The sequence below is a fragment of the Lacerta agilis genome, chromosome 5 (genome assembly GCF_009819535.1).
Source record: "Lacerta agilis isolate rLacAgi1 chromosome 5, rLacAgi1.pri, whole genome shotgun sequence".
NCBI lineage: Eukaryota > Metazoa > Chordata > Lepidosauria > Squamata > Lacertidae > Lacerta > Lacerta agilis.
Window position 1 is genome coordinate 28,101,860 of NC_046316.1, and position 21,509 is coordinate 28,123,368.

The following is a 21,509-nucleotide window of genomic DNA, read 5'->3' on the forward strand; positions in this document are numbered from 1 at the left end:
ACCCATCCAAAGCAGCACTAGAGCTCCAGACTGCAGTAAGTGGGAACAAGGAAGAGCTCCCAAGGGTTGCCATGTCTCTTCTTTTTCCAGGACACATCCTCCTTTACAGGGGCGGAATTTCTGCCTGGGTGGATTTTTTAAACTTGCCAAAATATCTCTGGCTATACTTTCTGGATGAAACATAGGCATAACTGGTGGTTGAAGACTTGCTTTCCTCTTCCCTTCTCCTGCCCCACACCTCTCAACAATATGTCAAAGCTTCTATAGCCTAGAGTAGGGGTATTTAAAATAAGAGTCATCATCCTCTTTTTTTGATCTAGGGTTGTTATGGCAACCCTAGATCTCCCCCTCCCTTCACTGTTTGCAAATCAAAAAGGAGTGCACCCTAGAGTGGAGGGAGGGAGGGACCAGATCTCCCTTGATCTCTTTTAGGACAGGACATCCATGAACCTGGGAAGAATCAGGAGACAAAAGAAAACAACACTTTTCACACATCACATGCTTAAACTACGGAAGCTGCTTTCACAAGATGGCCACAAAGAGGAATAGACAAATTAGATAAGACTATCAATGGCTACTAACCATGGTGGTTATGTTCCACCTCCACTGTCCAAGGCAGCACACCCCTGAACACTGGCTGCTGGGTATCACAAATAGGGAGAGTTGCCATTACCCTCACGCCCTGTTCGTAGACTTTCCAGAGGCATCTGTTTGGCCATTGTGAGAACAGAATGATGGACTTTTTCTGGGTTTTTCTGGGTTTTTCTGGGTTTTCCTTACTACATCTGGATATTGTCTTCATTGGCTAGTACAAATGACTTCCAAGTAAAGGTGCATAAGGGTAGCCAGCAGTGTACTGATCTGGTTGAACTCCTTCTGAGACCTGATGCAGTTTGATCCCACGCTTGATTACATGGGAAGTAAGTTCCTTACTGATCTCAATGGGATTTAAGCCCAAGTAAGTGTGCATATGATTTGTTGCCTCAACATTGCCTGCTCCTTTGCATTTCTGCAAGCAAGGATCAAGCATCCCTTTCTTATGACCTTTACATGGAATGCAGAGTGCAGGTTGCACGTTACACACTTGTCAGCTTCCTGGGATGACTGAAAAAACAGTCTAGACAATTGATTCTAATGATCTGCTCCCTACTGGGCAATCTATTTTTCCATGTTATAACGCTGCCTTTGAACAGATTAAGGTCACTGAACTGCAGGTGGCACAGGGCCTCTGCTAATGAGTGGACCAATGCAATGTTGGTCCAGAACCTAGAATCACACTTTTACAAAACAACACACACACACACACACACACACACACACACACAAACCCCTAACCTTTGCAATCACCAAAAGTATTCTTGTGAAGACTTGCCTCACTTGCACTCCCCTCTCCTGGGCTAGGAATAATAACTACTTCCAGGGAAAGGGCTCACACTGACCCCACTGTTCAAGCCACTCTGAGAAACAAAAGTACATGTAAACTTTTTTTAAAAAAAAAATGTATCTGCAAGAATGAATGGGAGTGTTGAGGTCATGGGCTTATGTACGCTTTTTTGCTGTGCTGTCCAGGAAAGAAAATTCAGTACAGAGCTCTGAACTTGCGTGGGTTTAAAAGAGGATTGGCAAAATTCACTGATAATCATTGGCCTCTAGTCTTTTTTACCTCCACTATCGGAGCAGGCAACCTGCCTCTACATTAGTTTATGGGAATCGCAAGGAGTGAGAATTGTTACTGAACTCCAGTCCAGCTTGTGAGTTTCTTCACTGATGCTGGACTAGATGGGCCTTTGGTCTGAACCAGCAGGGGCTCTTACTATGTCATCAGGCTCCCAAAAATCATATTTAAATGACACATCTTGCAGTAGTTTTTTTTGGGGGGGTTAAGCATTTTCAACTAGATATAGTGATATTCTGATGTGCTTTCGATTATTTTATTGGTCAAAGGTTCGTTTCAGTTAGTTTGTTTTTAATTCTAACATTTTTTATTGTTTATCACAGGTTCTTTTTTTGCCGTTGCTACAGGGGGGGGAAAGCAATTTTAAAACAAACAGGACAATGCACTAACAGTGTGATCCCCTGCACAGCCTTCTCAGGAACAAGTATCACACAGTTCAATGAGGCGTACTTCCACATCACAAGGTCTATAGTGTCTGATAGTGGAGTGTCCCAAACTTGGGTCTCCAGCTGCTGTTGGACTGCAACTCCCATCATCCCTAGCTAGCAGGGCCAGTGGTCCGGGATGATGGGAATCGTAGTCCATAAACAGCTGGTGACCCAAGTTTGGGGAACCCTGTTCTATAGCTTCTTCTACTGCATATGTCAATGGCAAAGGGAGAAAGCCTAAGAAGTCACCACACTGTCAACATAACAGAGCTTGTTCAGAAGACAAGCAGCAACAACAAATGGGCAGGGAGGGGGGTTAAAAGTTGTTTTATTGTCTTATTTCTCCCTCCTTTTTGGAGGAGGGCTAAAAGTGCAGACATGGCTGCGAAATGTCCCAAAATGATCCCATACAGGAGCTGAATCCCCTTATTTTCTTTTCTCCCAATGGGCCTGGCACCAGCCTTTTCAGCCAAGCACGTTTCTCTGCTGGAATCTCATCAGCTGAGCAGCTCTGGAGTTGGGAGCCAGCCCCAAGCCAAAGAGAGACTGGCTTGGCAGAAGCTCCTGGCAGCCCCCAGCATGGGAGGCTAGTAGGCAATGCTTCAGTAGACCCTGCCAACCTCTGCACCTCCCTGCCAGCTATCTTGGTAAAGTTGGGTCTCAAACATTTTAGTTGGCTTGGAGGTGATGAGCGTATGACTAGACTCAAACCTCTAGGCTGACGCGGGTTTTCTCAGCGTTGCACAGTAAAATAAAAACCCTGAAGCGTTCTGTGTACACACATGAAGTCAAAGCTAGTCTAAATGTTCAGAAGCAGCATGTGGTGCAGAACTGCATGTCTGATGGGTCTCCATATAAAAGGTCAGGGGGTTGGGGGCAGTGGCGTAGCATGGGTTGCTGATGCCTGGGGTTGCGCAAAGTGGGTGGGTGGGAGGGAGGTACGCATGTGCATTCAACTGCCTAACAACGTCCACGTCACCCAGAAGATCGCAGCCGCAGAGATAAGCAAAGAAGAGTTGTTCTGTTATATGGAGAGGTCACTTCCTGGTTCGCATGGAGAGCCGTTTTCAATGGATGGAAGCGATGGAAGCATGCAGCTGAATTGAGGAAGCACCGGGTGTTGAAATTTTGTGCCCCTAGCAATTTTGCGCCCAGGGCAAACATACCTTATTCTCTGGCTTACCAAATATCCAGCATCTGCATGGCCAGCAGATGGAAGTAAATATCTCCCCCCCCCATTCAAGACAGGGTATGTCTTATTTTGAATACACTGAGCTGTATTCAACTACCCTGTTCTGCTAGCAGAAGCCAGTATGAGGGCTCCCCTGCTAACACAACAGGGATTTCCCCCCTTGTGCACCCCCCCAAAAAAAATCCACTCTAGGGGCTTTTGAGAAACACTCCCCACTCCAGAACAATGTGTGGAGGGAGAAAAAATGCTCGCACTGTAGAAACAACCTCCTTAGCACCACATTGAATTCCACCCAGTACAACCAAAAATTAAGCACAGTTAGTCTTTGTTATTAGGGATTACACGCTCGATAATCCGCCCCACCCCCCAGTTTCACCCACTCTATTACAAGTGTCTTTATTAGTCCATAGGCATAAGGGAAGGAAACTCTACTTCCGGAAGTTTGCATCTTAGACAGCTTCCATTACTACCCTACTTTACATAACTTTCACACTCTGTGCCTCATTAATCCACCCAAACAACTAAGCAGAACATAATTTTAATGCAGGCATTCATTTTCAAGTTGGATCCAGCTCTGCATAAACACATACTGAATCACAGGTCAGTGTGGCACTGCCAAGGAAACATTGTTTCCAATTGTAGAATGTGGGCAGGTCAACTTTAGGTGGAAACAGCTTTTGTGGTAAGGATTCCTATCCAGATACACACACACACACACACACACACACACACAAACATATGCTGGCCTTATTTCCTGACCCTCCCCAGGAACCAGCATTTTTTATTTCAATAATTGGCACCCCCAAGGCCAACAAAAAGAAATGTGCAATGTACATATCAGTGCTTTTCCTATGTGTTCACTGAATGATCTTTCAGCAGCTTCGGTATGTTTCATATTATGGAAATATTTCCCAGCCTCTTCCAACACATTGCATTCTCCCTCTTTGACACCACAGCAGCAGCAAATCGTGGGACATTTCCTTCTTAACCAATTCCAACCGATCAAGACTCACGTGGCAAGTGAGATGCCACAGGGCTAGGAAACCGAACAAGGAAATGATGCCAATGCTTTTCCACCTGCTACGCTGCAGTGGATCTTTGCCACTGTCCTTCCATTCCTGATAGGAGAGTCTTGCAAAATTGGTGAACATTTCTACCCTCTTCATTGTCACTCCCCATTGCAGAAAGTGTTCCTGAAAACCAGAATCCCATTTTGGCACATTCCAAGAATGAATAGGATTGAGTTAAAACAGCCACACATTCTGAACATTGTGTAAGGCCGTTATTAAGCAACATCTGTACCAGCTGCAGACACGGCAATGTTTGTAAAGGGCCGTGGGGAAGTTAACTGCAACCTCCTATCCCCATCCATTAATCAAACTCCAACAAGTTCCCATTACACTGTAAATGGAATAATGACTGGTGTGCACTTTTCACTTACAACGAGAGTATTCTAAAAAAGCAAAAAGACCTCAGAGCAGCTCATTCAATTCCTGCCAGGGAAGTTGGGCACTTAACATTTTGTAAGTATGCCCATTTTAAAGAACGCTAGCTTTATTTGCATGTTTTGCCAGCTTGTGCACAAATGAAAACAAGAAGAAACGAGACCGGGGCACACAACAGTATTCCTTCAGAGTGTTTCTCCAAGCTCGAACCAACACCAGGAATTCAGCAAGTTAGGTACGTAGGAAGTTGCCATACAGTATAGAGTAAGATTAATGGTTCGTCTCTACACTGTCTGGTTCTCCGGCGGGAATCTTTCTCAGCTCCACCTGGAAATACTAGGGATTGAACTTGGGATCTTTTGTGTACAAAACATGCATTCTGGCACCAAGCCATGGTCCCCTCCCAGTTCTTATTTCCATCCTCCTGTGACCAGGGATGTCAGAATTCCAACAAAAAATGGAAAAGTAAGCAGAGATTGTTGCAGTTCACACATTTTTCTGTGGTCAGGAATGACAATCAGTCCAGTGAATAAAATCTGTATTCATTTATGTAGCTGCTGTTGTTTTTAGGTCCGCAAATGATACATAATTATGGTTGTTGTTTTACACTGTTTTGCCGTTTTCTTTACACTAACTGTTATGTAGGAAATGTAAATAGTCACATAACTTATGCAACTTGTGTACAGCTAGAAAAACAAGGTAATGTTTGGCAGAAAACAACCTATGGTGGAAAACAAAAGAATGCTGACTGTGATGAATAGAAAAATAATAGAATCATAGAGTGGGAAGGGACTCCAAGGGTCATCTACTCCCATCCTCTGCAATGCAGGAATCTCAACTAAAGCGCCCATGACATAGAATCATAGCCTTCCTAGATACCTGCCCATGACACTATGATCAAATGATAAATTGCCATTTCAGAGGCTTTTGTCAGAGGTTAGAAGTGTTAAGAAGATGCAGTGATCAGGATCACGGGACACTCCATGCACTCAGTAACAATGCTACCAGAGTTCAAAAATATCCAGTTTTTGAATACAAGTTCACTTTGCCCCAGAAAATAGTTTTCTGAACATTATTCTCATGTGCCCGTTTTTGTGCCTCCATGGTCTACTTTCCTCTGAATTTAAGGGCTGTCACTAAAGTTGGTTAGGGAGGAGAAGATTTCCACAATTCTGTTCCTCCTCTTTCCTTCCACCTGAATTTCAGTGTAGCTAAGAGAACATCTAAAACCAATTCTGGGATTTCACTTGCTTCACCTTGTTTGCACAGTCCCCTGTCGCCACAGTGCACATATACTTCGATGAAACATTGCAAAACAAGAAATCGTACGATTCCCTCAAAAAAAAAAAAATTGCGTGGTTTTCCACTGGTGTATACAAGAACTTCTCCGCAATGGTAAAAACGCCACACAAAAAGAATCTTGGGGCAATTATACATACAATCGCATAAAGATTGATAAAAAGCACTGTGCATCAGTTAAGTATTGCAAGGGGAACACAAAGAAACCCAAGGAACTAAAAGCTGCCACATAGTGCACAAGCACCCTACCATGTTCAAAATACATATTCATTCATTCATTCATTCATTCATTAAAGGAAAAAATGGAAATTCCAAGTGTGCTGGTTTTTCCTTAGAAGCAAGACTGGGTGACTCAGGAAATTCTGGAGGATATTTGGATGAGAAATTCAGAGGCATCCTCAGCATTTGTTGATTTCTGAAACAAAGAGTTCAGCTTTGAGTATGCAGTTAAAAATAATAATACCCTGTCTCCTAATTTGTGATTTGAGCAATCAGTTTGGCTTGGAATTTCCTTGTTAGGAAAAAATAATAATGCATGCACCACAACTTGCGACCTCTAACAAAAGCCAAATTGGGAACCTGGCTGTTACAAAAAAATTTTTTAATAAAAACTCGACTATTTGAAAAACAAAACCCTTGCATCATGAACAGCAGACCAATGAACCAATTTAAAAGTTAACCTAACAAGGCAATCAATGTAAAAATATTGGCGTGTGCCTTCCAATTTGGTTGGCTGGTGCAGGTGACCTACAATAACCAACCATGCAGAGGGGGAAAGTCACCAGTATATAGCAGCCTGGTGGATTTTAAAATCCCAGCCTTTGCCTAGGCAATGTTTTGCCATTCCCCACCAACACCGAGAGAGCATGCACAGATCAGGGAGAAAAAATTGTGCATGTATAATTACATGCAAGTTCAAAAGTTTGTTTTAAAAAAAAAAAATCCAAACGTTTGCCAATGCTGATCATAAATTGCCAGATCATTTCTAATTGAAGCTGAGGAGAGCTTGCCTATCTCTAAAATAAGGGTGGGAATCAAAAGCCATATTCTGTGCCAACACCATCTACAATGGAACCAACACCAGAAGCAAATCGTGCAGTCACTTAGGGTCAGAAATCTCTTTAGAGGTGCCGATGACGCCATGTGCAATCGGAGAAGCGCTCCTCGTAAGAACTTGCACTATTCCAGTGGATCTCAGGGCGCAACTTTCAACATAGCCAACTATTATTATGCCACTGAAGTGATTATGTCTGTTTCTGGAGGTTCTCAACTGCCAGTGCGTTTTGGATGCAATCCCAAAATAGAAGGTGACAACAAGGACCAGCGCAGCCTGTGATGTTCTCCAGGCTGTCCAAGCTCACTTTTCACTTGCCCTTCTAATATACTTTGCATATGTGGGCCATTAAAAAGTCAATACCACAATCTTTTTCTTTTGTTCTTCCGTCCTATCCTTAGGGAAGGAAATAAATCAAAAGCCTCTATTTTTGTAGTCTTAGACACCAACGTTTCCTAGGGAATGAGAGGTTTATTCCTTCAAATACTGTACATACTATCACTTGAGAGCCCAATTCTTTCATCTTTCTCACTTGAACAACATGGCTCTCATTTAGAAGTTGTTTTATTTAAAAAAAAAAAGAAGCCAATATGTGACACATAAAAGTTGCTGTGACTGAGGATACTTTGGGAATACAACTCAGTGATTTGTATAATTTGAAGCAGCTATCTAAGACACTCAACAAGACAGGCATTGCCAGAATGAGCTCAATTTTGTAACAGAAAGAGGCGGCACACACGGCTGCTTCATTTGGAAAACGTTAAAATAAACTTATCCAAACAAAACAGAGAGGTTTTATGGAATAAAATAACTGAATGGGTGGATGGGGGTGTTTCAAACCTCCATTGATAGTCTGTTTCGATACAGGACAGTGGAATCCACCAAGCTGGAAACATGCCAGTCGTTTAATGAAAAGTCAGACAGTTTGGCACAGACATTACACATTGTGCCATGGATAAAATTACTGCCCTCTCTAGTGTTTCCTCAATAAATCAATAGGAGGGGAGGTAAAGAGGATGACACACCAAACAGGACAGGAAATGCTGACAGTGAAATACGAGAAAACTGATAAAAACTGCTACTTGGAGATCATTAAGGCATGGAATCTCAGCTGCAAAAGAGCAGTCCACTGCAACTAATATTTCACTAAGATTTAAAAAGATCTAGAAGAGCACCAGCCAAGAAGAGAGGCAATTTCAGGCAGAGAGAAATAATTTATATTAAGCACTGCAAAAAAATACCATAGCAGTTTGCAACAAAAATTATCAAACGGCAGCAAACTCTGCCTGCAAATAAACCCACCCATCTGGGAAAGCCTGTAAAAATAAAAGTTTTCAGCATCAGACAAAATGCATACAATGTTGGAGCCTGTCTAACTGCAGTGGGCAGCATGATCCACCGAGCAAGGGGCCCTTCAGTAAAGGACCTAGTCCAAATCACTACAGAATGAATCTCTGGTATAAGTGGCGCAGCACAGGCAGTCCCCATAGACAACTACAGTGGGCAGGTAACTACATAGGGAGCAAACTGATGTTTCAGATATCTTGTTCCCCGGTTTTTTAGGGCTTTATATGCTTAACAGCAAAACCTTAAATCTGGCAGGCTGGCATACAGTGGTACCTCAGGTTACAAACACCTCGGGTTACAGACTCCGCTAACCTGGAAGTAGTACCTTGGGTTAAGAACTTTACCTCAGGATGAGAAGAGAAATTGCATGGCGGTGGCGCAGCGGCAGCAGGAGGCCCCATTAGCTAAAGTATTACCTCAGGTTAAGAACGGTTTCAGGTTAAGAACGGACCTCCAGAACAAATTAAGTTCGTAACCAGAGGTACCACTGTATTGGGAACTGGCAACAGTTCCCTCAGCAACATCCCTATGTGCTGACAGAAGGCAAAACTGGCCACTGTTGGCTACAGCCCAATAAGTGAGTTCCTCAGAATACGTTTCTACGTCCCAGGGACTGATGAGCCTCTCTGCCACCAGCAGATGGGAGAGCAATCAAACCTTCCTGGATGAAATTGCTACGGTAGTGTGGTGATTAAGAACCTGGGGCTGAAATCACTTGATTTAGTTAATGTACCCGATTCAGTTAATGCATGTTATTACTGCTCACAAGTTATGCTTCCCCCACTTTAAATGTCACTACACTCCCTCCAGTTAGTCTAGATACAACACTGTTATTTATTAGAAATATTTATTAACTCTAAGCTTCTTAATACCACCACAGAGGTATACAAAAAAACAAAAACAAAAAAGTTTTCAGCAAGTAAAAAACAGGTAAAACAGTTCTCAAAGGATATAAATTACTGCCCACAAATAAACTCCTCCTCCTGGAAACGTCTGGGAAAACAAAACAAAAAAACTTTTCTGCATTTGACAAAATATATAGAATGTGGGAACCTGTTTAATGTCAGTCACAGGCATCCCCAGCAGGTACAAATGGGGAAGTCAAACCCTGGAGAATTCTTGTACTGAGCTCAATTGTCTGACTTGGTTCCCCCTTTAAAATATGGCTACAATTCTAAACATTTAACAAGAATGCTATTCCCCACGCCATCCCCACAAATACCACTTGGTTAGGCTATGGGAAATCACCATCTTTCCTTTCTGCAAATCATGGGGCAGGGGGGAGAGAACTCAGCAGACATCTGGACACTGAAATGAAATATAGGGGCCGCAAGGGGAATTTAGGGCTCTGGCCAGATGAAGACTCCTGGGCATCTCCTTAGTTTGCTTACTCACTTGCCTAGAAAATGACAAGCAGCTGGCTGAAGGGCATATGAGCTACAGCTGTAGTGCTGTTTGCAGAATGATACAAGACTTAGGTTTTCAACTCCATGGTAATTAGAACTTCTAATTTCCTAAACCACTTTGGAAAATTGGATCCCATGTTCATAATTATACAGTTGAGAAGGACAAAAGCATTTTGATGTAAGGGGCTAAAAGCATCTGGAGGTGTTCATTCCTACATATCCTGCAATTATTCTTGGTTTTTCACCTGATCTTTTATCTTCAAAGAGACACTGCTCTGTATTTTTACTTATTAAACACGCCATGCCCCTGCAGGCTCAGGATGAGTAAAACTAATTGGCAGGTTTAGGAAAGTGCACAACAGACCAAGTCTGTATCTAGATCCTTGCTAGGCATGGATGAGTCCATCAACGTCAGTTTCTCTTAGTTTCTCATTTGCCCAGTCTTACCTTCAACTTGTCTTGTCTCCACCCTCTTGAGTGGGTGAAAATTGTAACTAAAACACTTGGCTACTTGCAGTGTGAAAAACAAGGGGCAGGGCTGTGGTAAAGATGTGCCGACTTCAAGGCCTTTGAATTTGGGCTTAAAATCATTGGAATTCTTCTGCAGAAATAGAAATGACCTGCAGAAATATTACACTGGGAGCAACTATTTTTTGTGCATGACTCCTGTCGTTTGGGTCCTTTTGGACCGAGAAGAGGGCAGAATGGGGGCAGAACGGGGGGGGTGGTATAAGGAGGGTGGGGCAGGTTTATGTGTGCTCTGCAGACATGCACTGAGGCCAGGAATGGAACCCCATGCAAAATGGTCACCACCTGTATGTACCAGAACTCATGATCTTCTTCATTGTAAACTGACCCATTCATTGGAATATAGCTTCATCAGTTCCGCCATAGCTAGCTTGAATAGGCATTTCTATCAATGGGACATTCAAGTATGCAGAGAGGCGATATTATCAGATCCCTAAGTATAGCCTAACACCTAGTGCACGTAGGAATAACCTTAATACTCCACTTTATCTATATTGCTCATTATATTCTGATGCAACAAAACTCATATTCCATCCAAGATGGAATTTAGCATGCAAAACTGAGCCTCTGTATCCACTCCTTTGAATTGCTAGTAAGTATAGTACATAAGGCTTCTGTCTAACTTGAAATCAGCTATGGCAAAGAAGCAGCTAACAAATAAATACCTTCAAAATTCTCATGTATTTGGAAATGTGCATAAATAGGTTTGCCATTGACAAAGATTTCAATTAACATAGGATATTCTTGCCAAAACCACTGGACTTGGTACATTGCACAGTGCGCTAGGAACGCTTTAAGACCTGCACAGGTGTTCAGTCAAGTGTGCAATGTTAGGATAGCACTGACTTGACCAACTCTGCATCTGTTTGTTCAGCATCAAACTTGCACAGAGACCTGCCAATTTTCCGGTATACAGACACTTCAAACCAAGGCTTCCTGGGCTGTACACTTACTAGCCTCAACTGTGACACTCAGTGCACAGGCCCTGGGTGGACCTGATAGTAGTAGCCCAGGAAGGGGACAGGGCAAGCCTACAGAACCCTAATATTCACTCTGTGTGTGTGTGTGTGTGTGTGTGTGTGAGAGAGAGAGAGAGAGAGAGAGAGAGAGAGAGAGCGCACACACACAAATTTTCAGTACAGAAGAAAATGGCATAGATGGCAACAGACCATTAAACACTTGAATATATTCTCTAAAAAGAAACTTAACATAAAAGCTGGAATTTTCAGGGTGCTGAATTATGTACCAAATATAGAATTCTGCACTTGTGTAATGCATTTACGAAGCTCCAGAATACATTTGAAACTAGCTCTGAGAGTGCAAGTGAACTTTAGAGTTGTTTTACTCCAGGCTTCCTCAACCTCGGCCCTCCAGATGTTTTGAGACTACAATTCCCACCATCCCTGACCACTGGTCCTGCTAGCTAGGGATCATGGGAGTTGTAGGCCAAAAACATCTCGAGGGCCAAGGTTGAGGAAGCCTGTTTTACTGCCAACAGCAGCAGCCCCTTCCCCACGGCAAACTAAGCTGGAAACTGAGAATAGATTCAAGAACTATTTGCGATATGGTACCCAGGGTCAGTAGTTGAATGAAGACGGTCCCACAAGCCATGAGGCCAAGAAACCTTGCCAGACTTAAATATTTAGGATTCTGCAGGTGACTTGGATGCATTTTCCAAAGTTTGAAAATCAACACCGAATCCCTGAAGTCATCATTGCCTGCAGGTGCCTCAACTGGTCCAGCAGTGGTTCATGCAGGCTACCATTCTCTTTAAAACAGCAGCTAGGCTAGGAATAACCTAAAGCTGGCAGCACGTGGTTCCCTGAGATTTATCTATCAAGACCAATAGATGTAGGTGAACCTATCCTATACATTCTGCAATACACTCTAGTTGGCATGGTTACCTATCAACCAAAAATAAAGTTCAGCCTGGCTAGTAGCAAATATTTTGTGCTGCGTTAAGAGCCAGAAGTCTGATAAAATGAACAACAGTTCTTGAGTAAAGCTCTTTTGTGAAAAGCAGTGTTTTCCCTGAGCCCCACTAAGGCTCAAGACTAGTGAGATAGCCCCATCGTGCTCTAATTCACCCACTGCTGCATGGGAAACTGACATTGTGTTCTTACTTTGTATCCTGCCAGCACAGGTGCTGCTGCCATGCTGCTGAAAAGCAGGGCTGCGGAAGATCAAAAGGAAACCATCATGATGTCAGCAGAACAATGGGAATTCCCTTCACACCCACTTACCTGCTGGTACTCCCCTATCCTGATCTGCCAGACCTTCAGCCAGGAAACAGAATTTTTTTGAAATCTGAAGTTGGCAACTTTATCCCCCAATATCCGTAACAAACGTAAGGTGAATTCCATAATACAGTACACGCTCATAGCAAAAAAAATTATTTGCAAGGCTCAGAGGGGCTTAGGTAACAAGGGATGGACAGTCCTACGACTAGGAAAACAGGAGAGAGAAAGGGATTCATCTCTTTGTGGAAAAGAAGAAGAGGAAGAAGACTCAATCCGCTTTTGCTTACCAGTCCATCACAATTACTGATGGCCACTGCGGCACCTGGCATCCCCGAGACTCCTCCTGTAAAAGCACAGTCCTGTTGCAGCGGCTCCCGAAAGACCTCCCGGAAGTCCTCTTGCCACTCAGTCAATGCGCCAGGTGACACCAGCCGCCGGTTGGGCTTCAGGCGAAGATGCAGCTCCTTTCCAAAAACAGTAACATTGAAGTAGTACAAGCGATTCCCAGGCACGCCTTGGTTCAGAAAGGAGGTGCTGCGGGGAACCCTGCGCCGGCCTGGGTGAGGTGGAGGAGCGGGAGGGTGGGTGGCTTTGCCCCTCCTTGCTGCCACCGAGCCAGACACCACGTGAGAGAGGAACCGTCCCTGGCAATCTGCACTGAAGGGCACAATCACACCATATTCACTTAGCTTTCCAGACAGGAGCAGCTCTAGTGGAAATAAATACAGATAGACATACTTCAATACATTCAAAGCAGAGCGGGGCGGGGAAACCCCTTTTTCTTAAGCGTGTGTCTGAATAGCCTTTGCTCCTCTCAAGATATGCACACCTGCGGTGGAGCTTAGTCCCGCAGTTAGCCATTCATTTGCCCATGGCAAGTCACACTACTTTCCAAGTGAGCCACCTGAAGGAACTATCACACAAGGCATCCAGTAACAACGCAAAGGCAGAGCTGTATGAAGTCTGGACAAATGCATACATAAAAATTCTACAACCAGAATAAATTAATGCACCTAAGACACATTTGCGAAACCCATTTCGTTGTTTTAAATTGATTCTGGGATTTCAAGTATTTCGCATAACTTATGCAGGTTTTGCTAACCATTGGGGGGTGGGGGTGGATCAAGGAACTATGCAGGGACCTGAAGTCTTCTCCTGCCCAGTTCCACCACCTCCACCACACCAGGCGCAAGTTCCAGGAGGCATACTTTTTTTAAAATCTAAACTTACAAGTGTGTTTTCACCAATCCAAAGAGTTAGAAATTTGTTTATAACACACACACACAAAGGGGCTGTAACCAACGGAGTTTGACTCAAGAGTAGCCCCACTGAAATTCAGGGGCCAACGTTTGTCACATCCGTTAATTTCAGTGTGTCTACTCAAAGTTTGACTATACTCCCCTATAAGAAACTTGTTTTATAAATTAAAGCTGAGAATCTCAGGAAATTCAGGTCTGTTCCTCATAAGTGCTTTATCTCCCCCCCCCCCCGGTGCTCATGTGGGACTGCGGAACACAAACAGAATAGACACAGGTGCTGAGGGCTACATGTCTGGTTGGGCTACTACATAATTGTGTTGGCCTGCAAATGACACTTTTCTTTTTACCTCGATCCATCCTTCACCCAGTTCTTTTATAGTAGTTCTTAATTTTAACTACAAACCTTCAAACTTTTGTTTCAGAGTAAGCCAAAAGAATAATGGCCGCAAACATTGATATTTCTGGAGAGGAGGAGCAGTTCTGTTAAGTGGGAAGCTATTGCTCTTCTTCCTCCACCTGCAAAACCTTTATGATTTCCCCCTCATAAACTGTAACTCACAGAGCGTCAACTGGGCATGTTCAACACAGCAGAAGAAATTCACACTGACACGCCCTTGTGCCTCTTGCATGCCCAGCTAACAACCAAGCATCCAAAGTATTCATGGTGCAGTTTCCATTTAACACTGTTTCTCTAAAGTAGAGAATCCCACTGAACTTTAAAAAAAAAGTGTGTCAGCATTGTAACATACCGGTACTTTGGCAAGGCTTGCAAAAGAATCCCATGTGGAAAAAAAAGAATCCCATGTGTTAGCTCTGTATTCCAATTCCTCAACAGAGCTTAAACTGCATCAATTGTCAAAAGGAAGCTTTTAAAAAATGCACTATGGGGGTGATCAGCACTGCCCTCTTAAGAAAAACAATAATCTTTGAAGTGATGCACTCCTATTCCTGCAAACTGTTTTTTGTTTGTTTGTTGTTGTTGTTTTGTCTTTCTGACTGCCCATCTCTGCGCCCTTCAAATGCAGCAAAGGTTTTAAAATGGAACCTGTTTAAAAAATACTTGGGCAGCAAGGTAAATGGAAAGAACTCTCGGCCCACCCATCAAATGTCATCAGTCCAGCTGAAATCCATGAACCCGACTGTGGAGGAAACATGCTTAGGATCAGAGGTTTAAAGCTAATTTGGAAAACCTGACTCATAGAGCCAAAACACAGTGATAAGTTTAATTCTGTGTTTAGTGCTTGCCATTGTTTCAGGGCTCCATCCCAACTTAATAAGGAACAGGGGTGGGGGCTTTGAATTTTTAATTGGAGTTCTCCCTGTCCTGAAAAGAAAACACGTCGCTGGTAATATGGGAAATGCTGAATATCCCCTTCCATTTTCTTTAATTGTTTTTTATTAAAGTGTTTTGGGGGTTGTTGGTTTTGTTTGTTTGTTCGTTTGTTGGAAGAAACAAAATCTTTAAAAGCCAGGAGTGGAGAAATCAGAAGCACCTGAAAATGGCTCCCAAAATCTGCCTTTCTTATCCTGTCCTAAACAGGATTAGCCGATAGAGATCTCGAATGTCTAAGAGTCAACATCAAAGAGTAGTTTTTGTTTGGATTCCCACCCCCACCCCCCCGCCCACCTACAGTAAGGGGCAGGGTACAATGCAACGGGTGCCTGGAAATGTGAAACCTCGGTGTTTCGCAGCATTTGGTGCCACACTTTGGTACTTGATCAGATGGACGACAGATGACTGGCCAAAAACTAAACAAAACCCTGAACTGCACTTCCACGCAATGACTAAACGAGCAATTCCATCTTTCTCGGGCCACTCGGTCAGGCTGGGGGAGAAGACGCATTTGCATTCATTCCTGGTCGCCGTTTAACGCGGCAGCAAGCACCACCGGCGCCCAGTGGAACTTGCTTGCCGGTGAAGATACAGAGACTGGGCGGGCGGAATCCTTCCACGTTTTGCTAGTCAGAAAGCCCTGAATTCAGCGAGCCTTGCTCTGCTGGATCGGGGACCGAGAGCGCGCCTCACGGACCCTGCCTCCTGCTTCCATCCGAGGCCAGTCACCAGATGCCCACCTCCTACCCCAGGAAGCCCGCAAGCAGCGGGACACGAGCAAGGCGAGCTAGCCGGTGCGGGCAGGTTGACCCGCTTCCCTCCCGCACCCTCTCTCCCCTTTGATCACTCGCGCCCTTCCCCGCGCCGCGCGCTCCTTCCTACCTTGGGCTCTCGCTCCCCTGCCCGCGGCGAGCCAGCAGCTGAGAGGCACCAAGCAAGACAGCATCGCATACAGAGGCGGGTAATCCATTTGCGGACGCTCGCCCGGCGCGCCACCCGGGAACTCCAGCGCCCGGCCAGCCCCACACAGCCGGGAGGTGGTGAGGAGAACGAGGAGGACGGAAAGTTGCTCCTTCGGGTCGCCTGAGGGGCTGGAGGGGAAGCCGCGCGCTCCCAGCCTGGCGCGCTCTCCCTTCTCCTACCTGCCTGCCACCTCCTCCTCCTGCTGCCCCGAGAAGGGCGCTCTGTCAGCGGGCGAGGCGAGCGAGGGCAGGCGCCGCTCCTCCTCCTCCTCCAGCCGGCCCCGTCTTCGCGCTGCGCCCGCCCCGGGACGAGTGCCCTCCATGCACTGCGACGGGGCAAGGCGCGCAGCGAGCGGCCGGCGGAGCGGAGGAGGCGCTTCCCGCTCTCGAGGCGGCTGCCAGCTGAGGAGAGCCGAGCCCGCGGGGGGGGGGGCCGTGACGACGGCGACGCCTCTGAGTGACAGGCGGGCCGCCGGCTGGAATGGGATACAAAGGGGAGGGGGCTGCACACAGCCCGCTCGCCGCCGCCGCCGTCTCTCCCGCGGGAGGCACTCGCAGAGTGAAGAGAGAGAGAGGACTTTCCATTGCACGTGGCGCTTCCAGCGCTGCGCCACTTGCCATTGGCCGGCCCCGAAGCCAAGCCCCGCCCCCCACTCTTCGGCGAGGGTCGTCCCACCCCCGCCTCAAGGGCTTTTGCCAATGGCACCCGAGAGAGGCGCCGCACGCGCGCACGTTGCCACACAGCCAGGGCGCGAGACGCACTTCCCCTTCTCCTTGCAGACTGGCGTGGCGAAGTCCCCACCTGCCCTGCTCGGCCGCCTCGGAGGTTTGAAGCTGCCTTGGTCCAAGCAAAGGTGCAGCCCCTCAGAAATGGGATCGGTCACCGTTTTCATAAACGGGCGGGGCGTTCCAAAGTTTCTGCCAGCCTGGGGATGCTAGGACTTCCTGCAAAAGTTACTGAAACCCTTTCAAGAGGGAGGGTGTTGCAGTCTCTGATTTCCTCCAGTGCGTTTCTGTACACGTACTACTCAGAAATAAGTACCGTTGAGTCCCAGGAAAAGATTTGTTCATGGCAGTTTCTGCTTCTAAAACAATCCATGAGGTGGCTTAAAATATAACAAACCTGTGGTGGTGGTGGTGGTGTTTTGTTGTTGTTGTTGTTTAAACAAAGTCAATATGAATCCACATAGGGTAGCGTCAAAAGTAATCGCTCCTCACAATTGCTGGATCACTGCAGTCTGCTCTCCCTCTAGGATGCAAAGTATTTGGTGTTAGAATTCTCCTTGGGCTCATCCCCATCATGGCTAAAATGGTTGGTAGCCATTTCAAGCTTAATGGCCATTTCAAGCTTAATGTATATATATCTAATACTCAAGTGGCAATCAGGGGTGTCAGGATCCGGCACATTGAGCAGACGAGACCAATAGCGGGTCTGGTTTTGGAATGGGGGTGGGTTCAATAACCCTGCTGTATGATCTTTGCTTAGAGATGGACAGATGGAATGTTATTTCTGCTGCTCTTCCTGGACTTCTAACCAACTTTCTGACACTGGATCACAAAACACTCTTAAACAGTCTACTCTAGAACATCCAGTTGTTGGTGCTTAGATCACAGCATGCACAGAATCTTGGAAAGGACCTCACACAGGCCTTCTAACCTGATTCGCTGCTGATGCAGGAAACTCAGCGGCGCTAAAGCATCCCTAACACCCAGTCTTTCATGCCTCCTGCTGAAAACAGCAGCCATGCCTCTAGCTCTCCCTCTTCTATAATAGGTCTGTGCTGTGATATCAGAGGTGTGACACGCAGCAGCCTGCAGCAATCACAGCCAATGGTGTGCATAGGCAGGTAAACACATATGCTTACGACATCAGAACAGATATAATTACTACTAGACATTGCGGAAGGGAAGCTTAAAAGCACACAGTTGCCATTTTCAGCAGCTTCTGGTCCAGATTGAGATTCTGAAAATGTATGCCGACTTCTGCTTCCCTGCCATTTATTTTCAGTTTGAAACATGTGAGAACAAAGGGAGTGACAGCAGGAAACTTACCCTTCCTACGCTGAACTTCCTATGACTTGGGAAAGAGGGATCAAAACACTTGCCCTGGAGCAACATTTGCTTCCACAATGAACCCCTGATATATATTTTTAAAAGAAGCTTCCTCAAAAACCTTTTAAGCATCCTTTTTCTTTTGTATTATGGAATCAATCTGCTCCTGATAAAAAATAAACTAACGCATGCACACGTAAAATTCTGTGCCCGATACGGAATGAGGCACTTCGTTGTACTTAGGAGATACAGTGTATCTCGAGGTGCTCACACCAGGCTTGCGAAACTAGTTAAGGTTGCAATCCTCTGCATGCACATGAACTTGGGAATTTTATTAGGCTGGAATCGATGCAGGAAGTTTTTTGTGAGTGGCTGTTTTCTTTGTATTGAACCCTGCTGGAATCTTTTGCATATTGCAATAAAGTTTTGAGAATCTGAAGTCAGCTTATGCATGCACGACTGGGTTGCATATTGGCTTCCTGCATTTTGCCCTCTCCCTGTGTGTTTGGATAGTCGCAAGGAAGGAAAATCCCCCCCCTCTGCCTCAGTATGACAGAGATCTTCATTTTCATGTACAATACCGTGATGAGACCTTACAGCATCTGTTCTGCATGATAAGAATCACGAGCAGTAAAGCATAACCGCCATATGATCTTAAGTGCAAACAGCTGTCTGCACAGGAATCTCCAGGGGGGTCCCTGAAATCACAGCAGGGATCTCACAGCGATTACTGAAACAAACACTAAAAAAGAGGGGGAGGCGCAGAGTGATACGGAACCCGGATGATCTGACATAAGGCTCATTGAGCACTCTAAATATCTGACCCATCCAGAGGGCATCTGTCCTTCAAAACTGAAGACTTTTAAGTGGCTGAGGTACTTCCACAAGGCCTGGAGAGATGAAATTCTGTACACATCTTGTTCCAGACCACCTAGAAAGCTGCAGAACAACTGTGTTGCTAACCAACATGGTAACAACCGAATGCTGCCCAGTTGTCTTTGACCTGTGGCAGGGCCTTCTTGGTGGTGTTTCCCTGTTTACAGAATGCCCTCCCTGGTGAGGTGTGTCTGTCTTTCTCAATACTAATGTTGAGGATGGCATTTTTAAATGTTCCTGTTCAGCCAGGCATTAGGTGGCTGAAAGATGCCATTCCTGGCAAGCCTGAGATTGTTTCCTCTTGTGCCAGCAGAGAGGAAACAGAAACACACAGGGGCTGTGAAAGTCTTGTTGCCTTCCACACTTGGATCAGTCTGGAGAGAATTTCCAGGCGTGTCCAGGAATGTGAATCTTTGTCTACAGAACACAGACTTCCCCACACATATTTTGGTACACACCCGTTTTAAGCACTGCTACCATTCTCCAGGCTTACATATGCCTTTTGTCCTCAGCCCTTGACTCTGTTTATAGAAATATTGTTCTATAAATATTAAATCCTTTCTCACCGAGATTTATAGAGATCACATGTTACGGCATTGCAGGAAGGTCTCTGTGGCCATGAATTTGGGACATTTGAACAAATGCATATCCCGAATGACTGCTGTAATGCATTCTGCACATGTCACATTAAAAAAAAAACACAAAAAAACCTAAGGCCTATTTCAGAAATGTTGGCGAGAGTTCTAAAATAATTTTAATTGGTGCTTTTTTCAGCACCCTCATCTGTAAAATCCATGAGCTTGAAGCTCTGCAAGACCAGCTGTGCACGCCTGAAAGAACGAATTACAGAAGCCTTTCTAGCAAGGACAAAAATAGATTTCCGATCCGGAATCATCTCATGAATATGAGCCAATTTATTGAGACCTCCAAGGTGAGAAATGGAAAGTCATGCTTCCATCTGGTGTGACCTGTGAATCTCTCATTGGTGAACATGATAAAATAATGGTGCCCAACTGTTGAAGCACAGCCGTGTGTCTCACAAAGTTATTTGTGTACTACAAAGTGCGTTAATTGTAGTAGATCAAATTCTGCTAACTGATATGTCACAGTCAACACACACCCAGGCAAGCTTTAAGTTCATTGGTTTTAGTGAACTTAAGCCTACCTAATTATGTCAAATTGTGCCCATTTCTCTACATTGGCCCCAACAGAAGTGGAAAATGGCAGGCGCTCTTCCCCCCCTTTGCCTTGGCAGCCTCTTTTCCACACTGAACCCTCTCTAGTTAGCTGTTTGGTCCAATTTATATATTGAGCTTGTGGCAGCCAAGCATCTGATACTGTTTAGCAAAGCTGGCGTGGCAGCAAAGGAAGCTCAGCTGTTGAGGGAAGTAAACTGTAGTCCAGCTTCTGAGAGGGAGGGAAAACATCAGTTTGGCAGGGATCAAAATCTCATACAGTGGCAGGTTGGTGATTGGGAAATGTTCTGGAACATAGGGAAGATACGAGGCAGGAATTCCAGCGGCAAGGAAGCTAAAATTAGTTATAATAGCCAATGGTCTGAGAAAGAGGAAGCTGAAGGGTTCGCGGAGGGCTTGGGGGAAAGAGAGAGAGAGAACTGATATAAGAAAGGAGGCTCCAGGGCAGCCACGGAGCAGTTAAGAAGTGTGGGGTTTAGGCAGAAAACAAAGTGGCATAGGAAAGCTGATAGGGCATATAGAAAAAGTAGGCAGTGTCCTGGGACACTGACCAAATCCAAAGAGTGCTCACTAGTGGTTCCTCGACATCCTAGGGAAAACGTGGCAAGTGGGGTGCCACAGGGTTCTGTCCCATTGTTGTTCAATGTCTTTATAAATGACTTGGATGAATGAATTGGGGGGATGCTGCTCATCAAATTTGCAGATGACACCAAACTGGGAGGGGTAGGCCTAGCCATTGCAGCTGAAAACAGATTCAGGATTCAATATGATCTTAAAAGACTGGAGAACTGGGCCAAAACTAGCAAAATGAATTTCAATAGGGACAAATGTAAGATTCTGCATTTAGGCAAGAAGAACCAGCTGCACCAATATAAGATGGATTGCCAGTAGCACATGTGAAAAGGATCTAGTGGTCTTAGTAGACCACAAGCATCACATGAGTCAGCAGTGTGATGCAGCAGCACAAAAAGCTTATGCTATTCTAGGCTACATCAACAGAGGTATGTATATTGTCCTGATCAAAGGAAGTAATAGTACTGCTTTATTCTGCCTTGATCAGACCATATTTGAAGTATGGTGTCCAGTTCTGGGCAACACAATTAAAGAAGGATATTGAAAAGCTGGATCTTAAGGCTGGCTGAAGATTTTGGATGGGGTGACTGCACTACAGTACCAAAGGAAATGTCCTAGTATATCTGCAATGAAAAAGAGTTTGG

At 45.1% G+C, this 21,509-nt stretch overlaps 1 protein-coding gene across 3 annotated transcripts in view; it reads right to left on the bottom strand.

Moving 5' to 3' along the window:
• Positions 1-16,277, bottom strand: part of ADAMTS14 (ADAM metallopeptidase with thrombospondin type 1 motif 14) — a 69,791-nt gene extending 53,514 nt beyond the window's left edge. For all 3 annotated transcript variants that reach the window (XM_033149093.1, XM_033149092.1, XM_033149094.1), the window contains exons 1-2: positions 16,089-16,277; positions 12,902-13,323 (exon numbers count right to left, since the gene is read on the bottom strand). In XM_033149093.1, coding sequence (XP_033004984.1) covers positions 12,902-13,323; positions 16,089-16,176 — 510 coding nt within the window. In that variant the 5' untranslated portion in view covers positions 16,177-16,277. The remainder of the gene's footprint in view (positions 1-12,901; positions 13,324-16,088) is intronic.
• Positions 16,278-21,509: the final 5,232 nt, after the last annotated feature.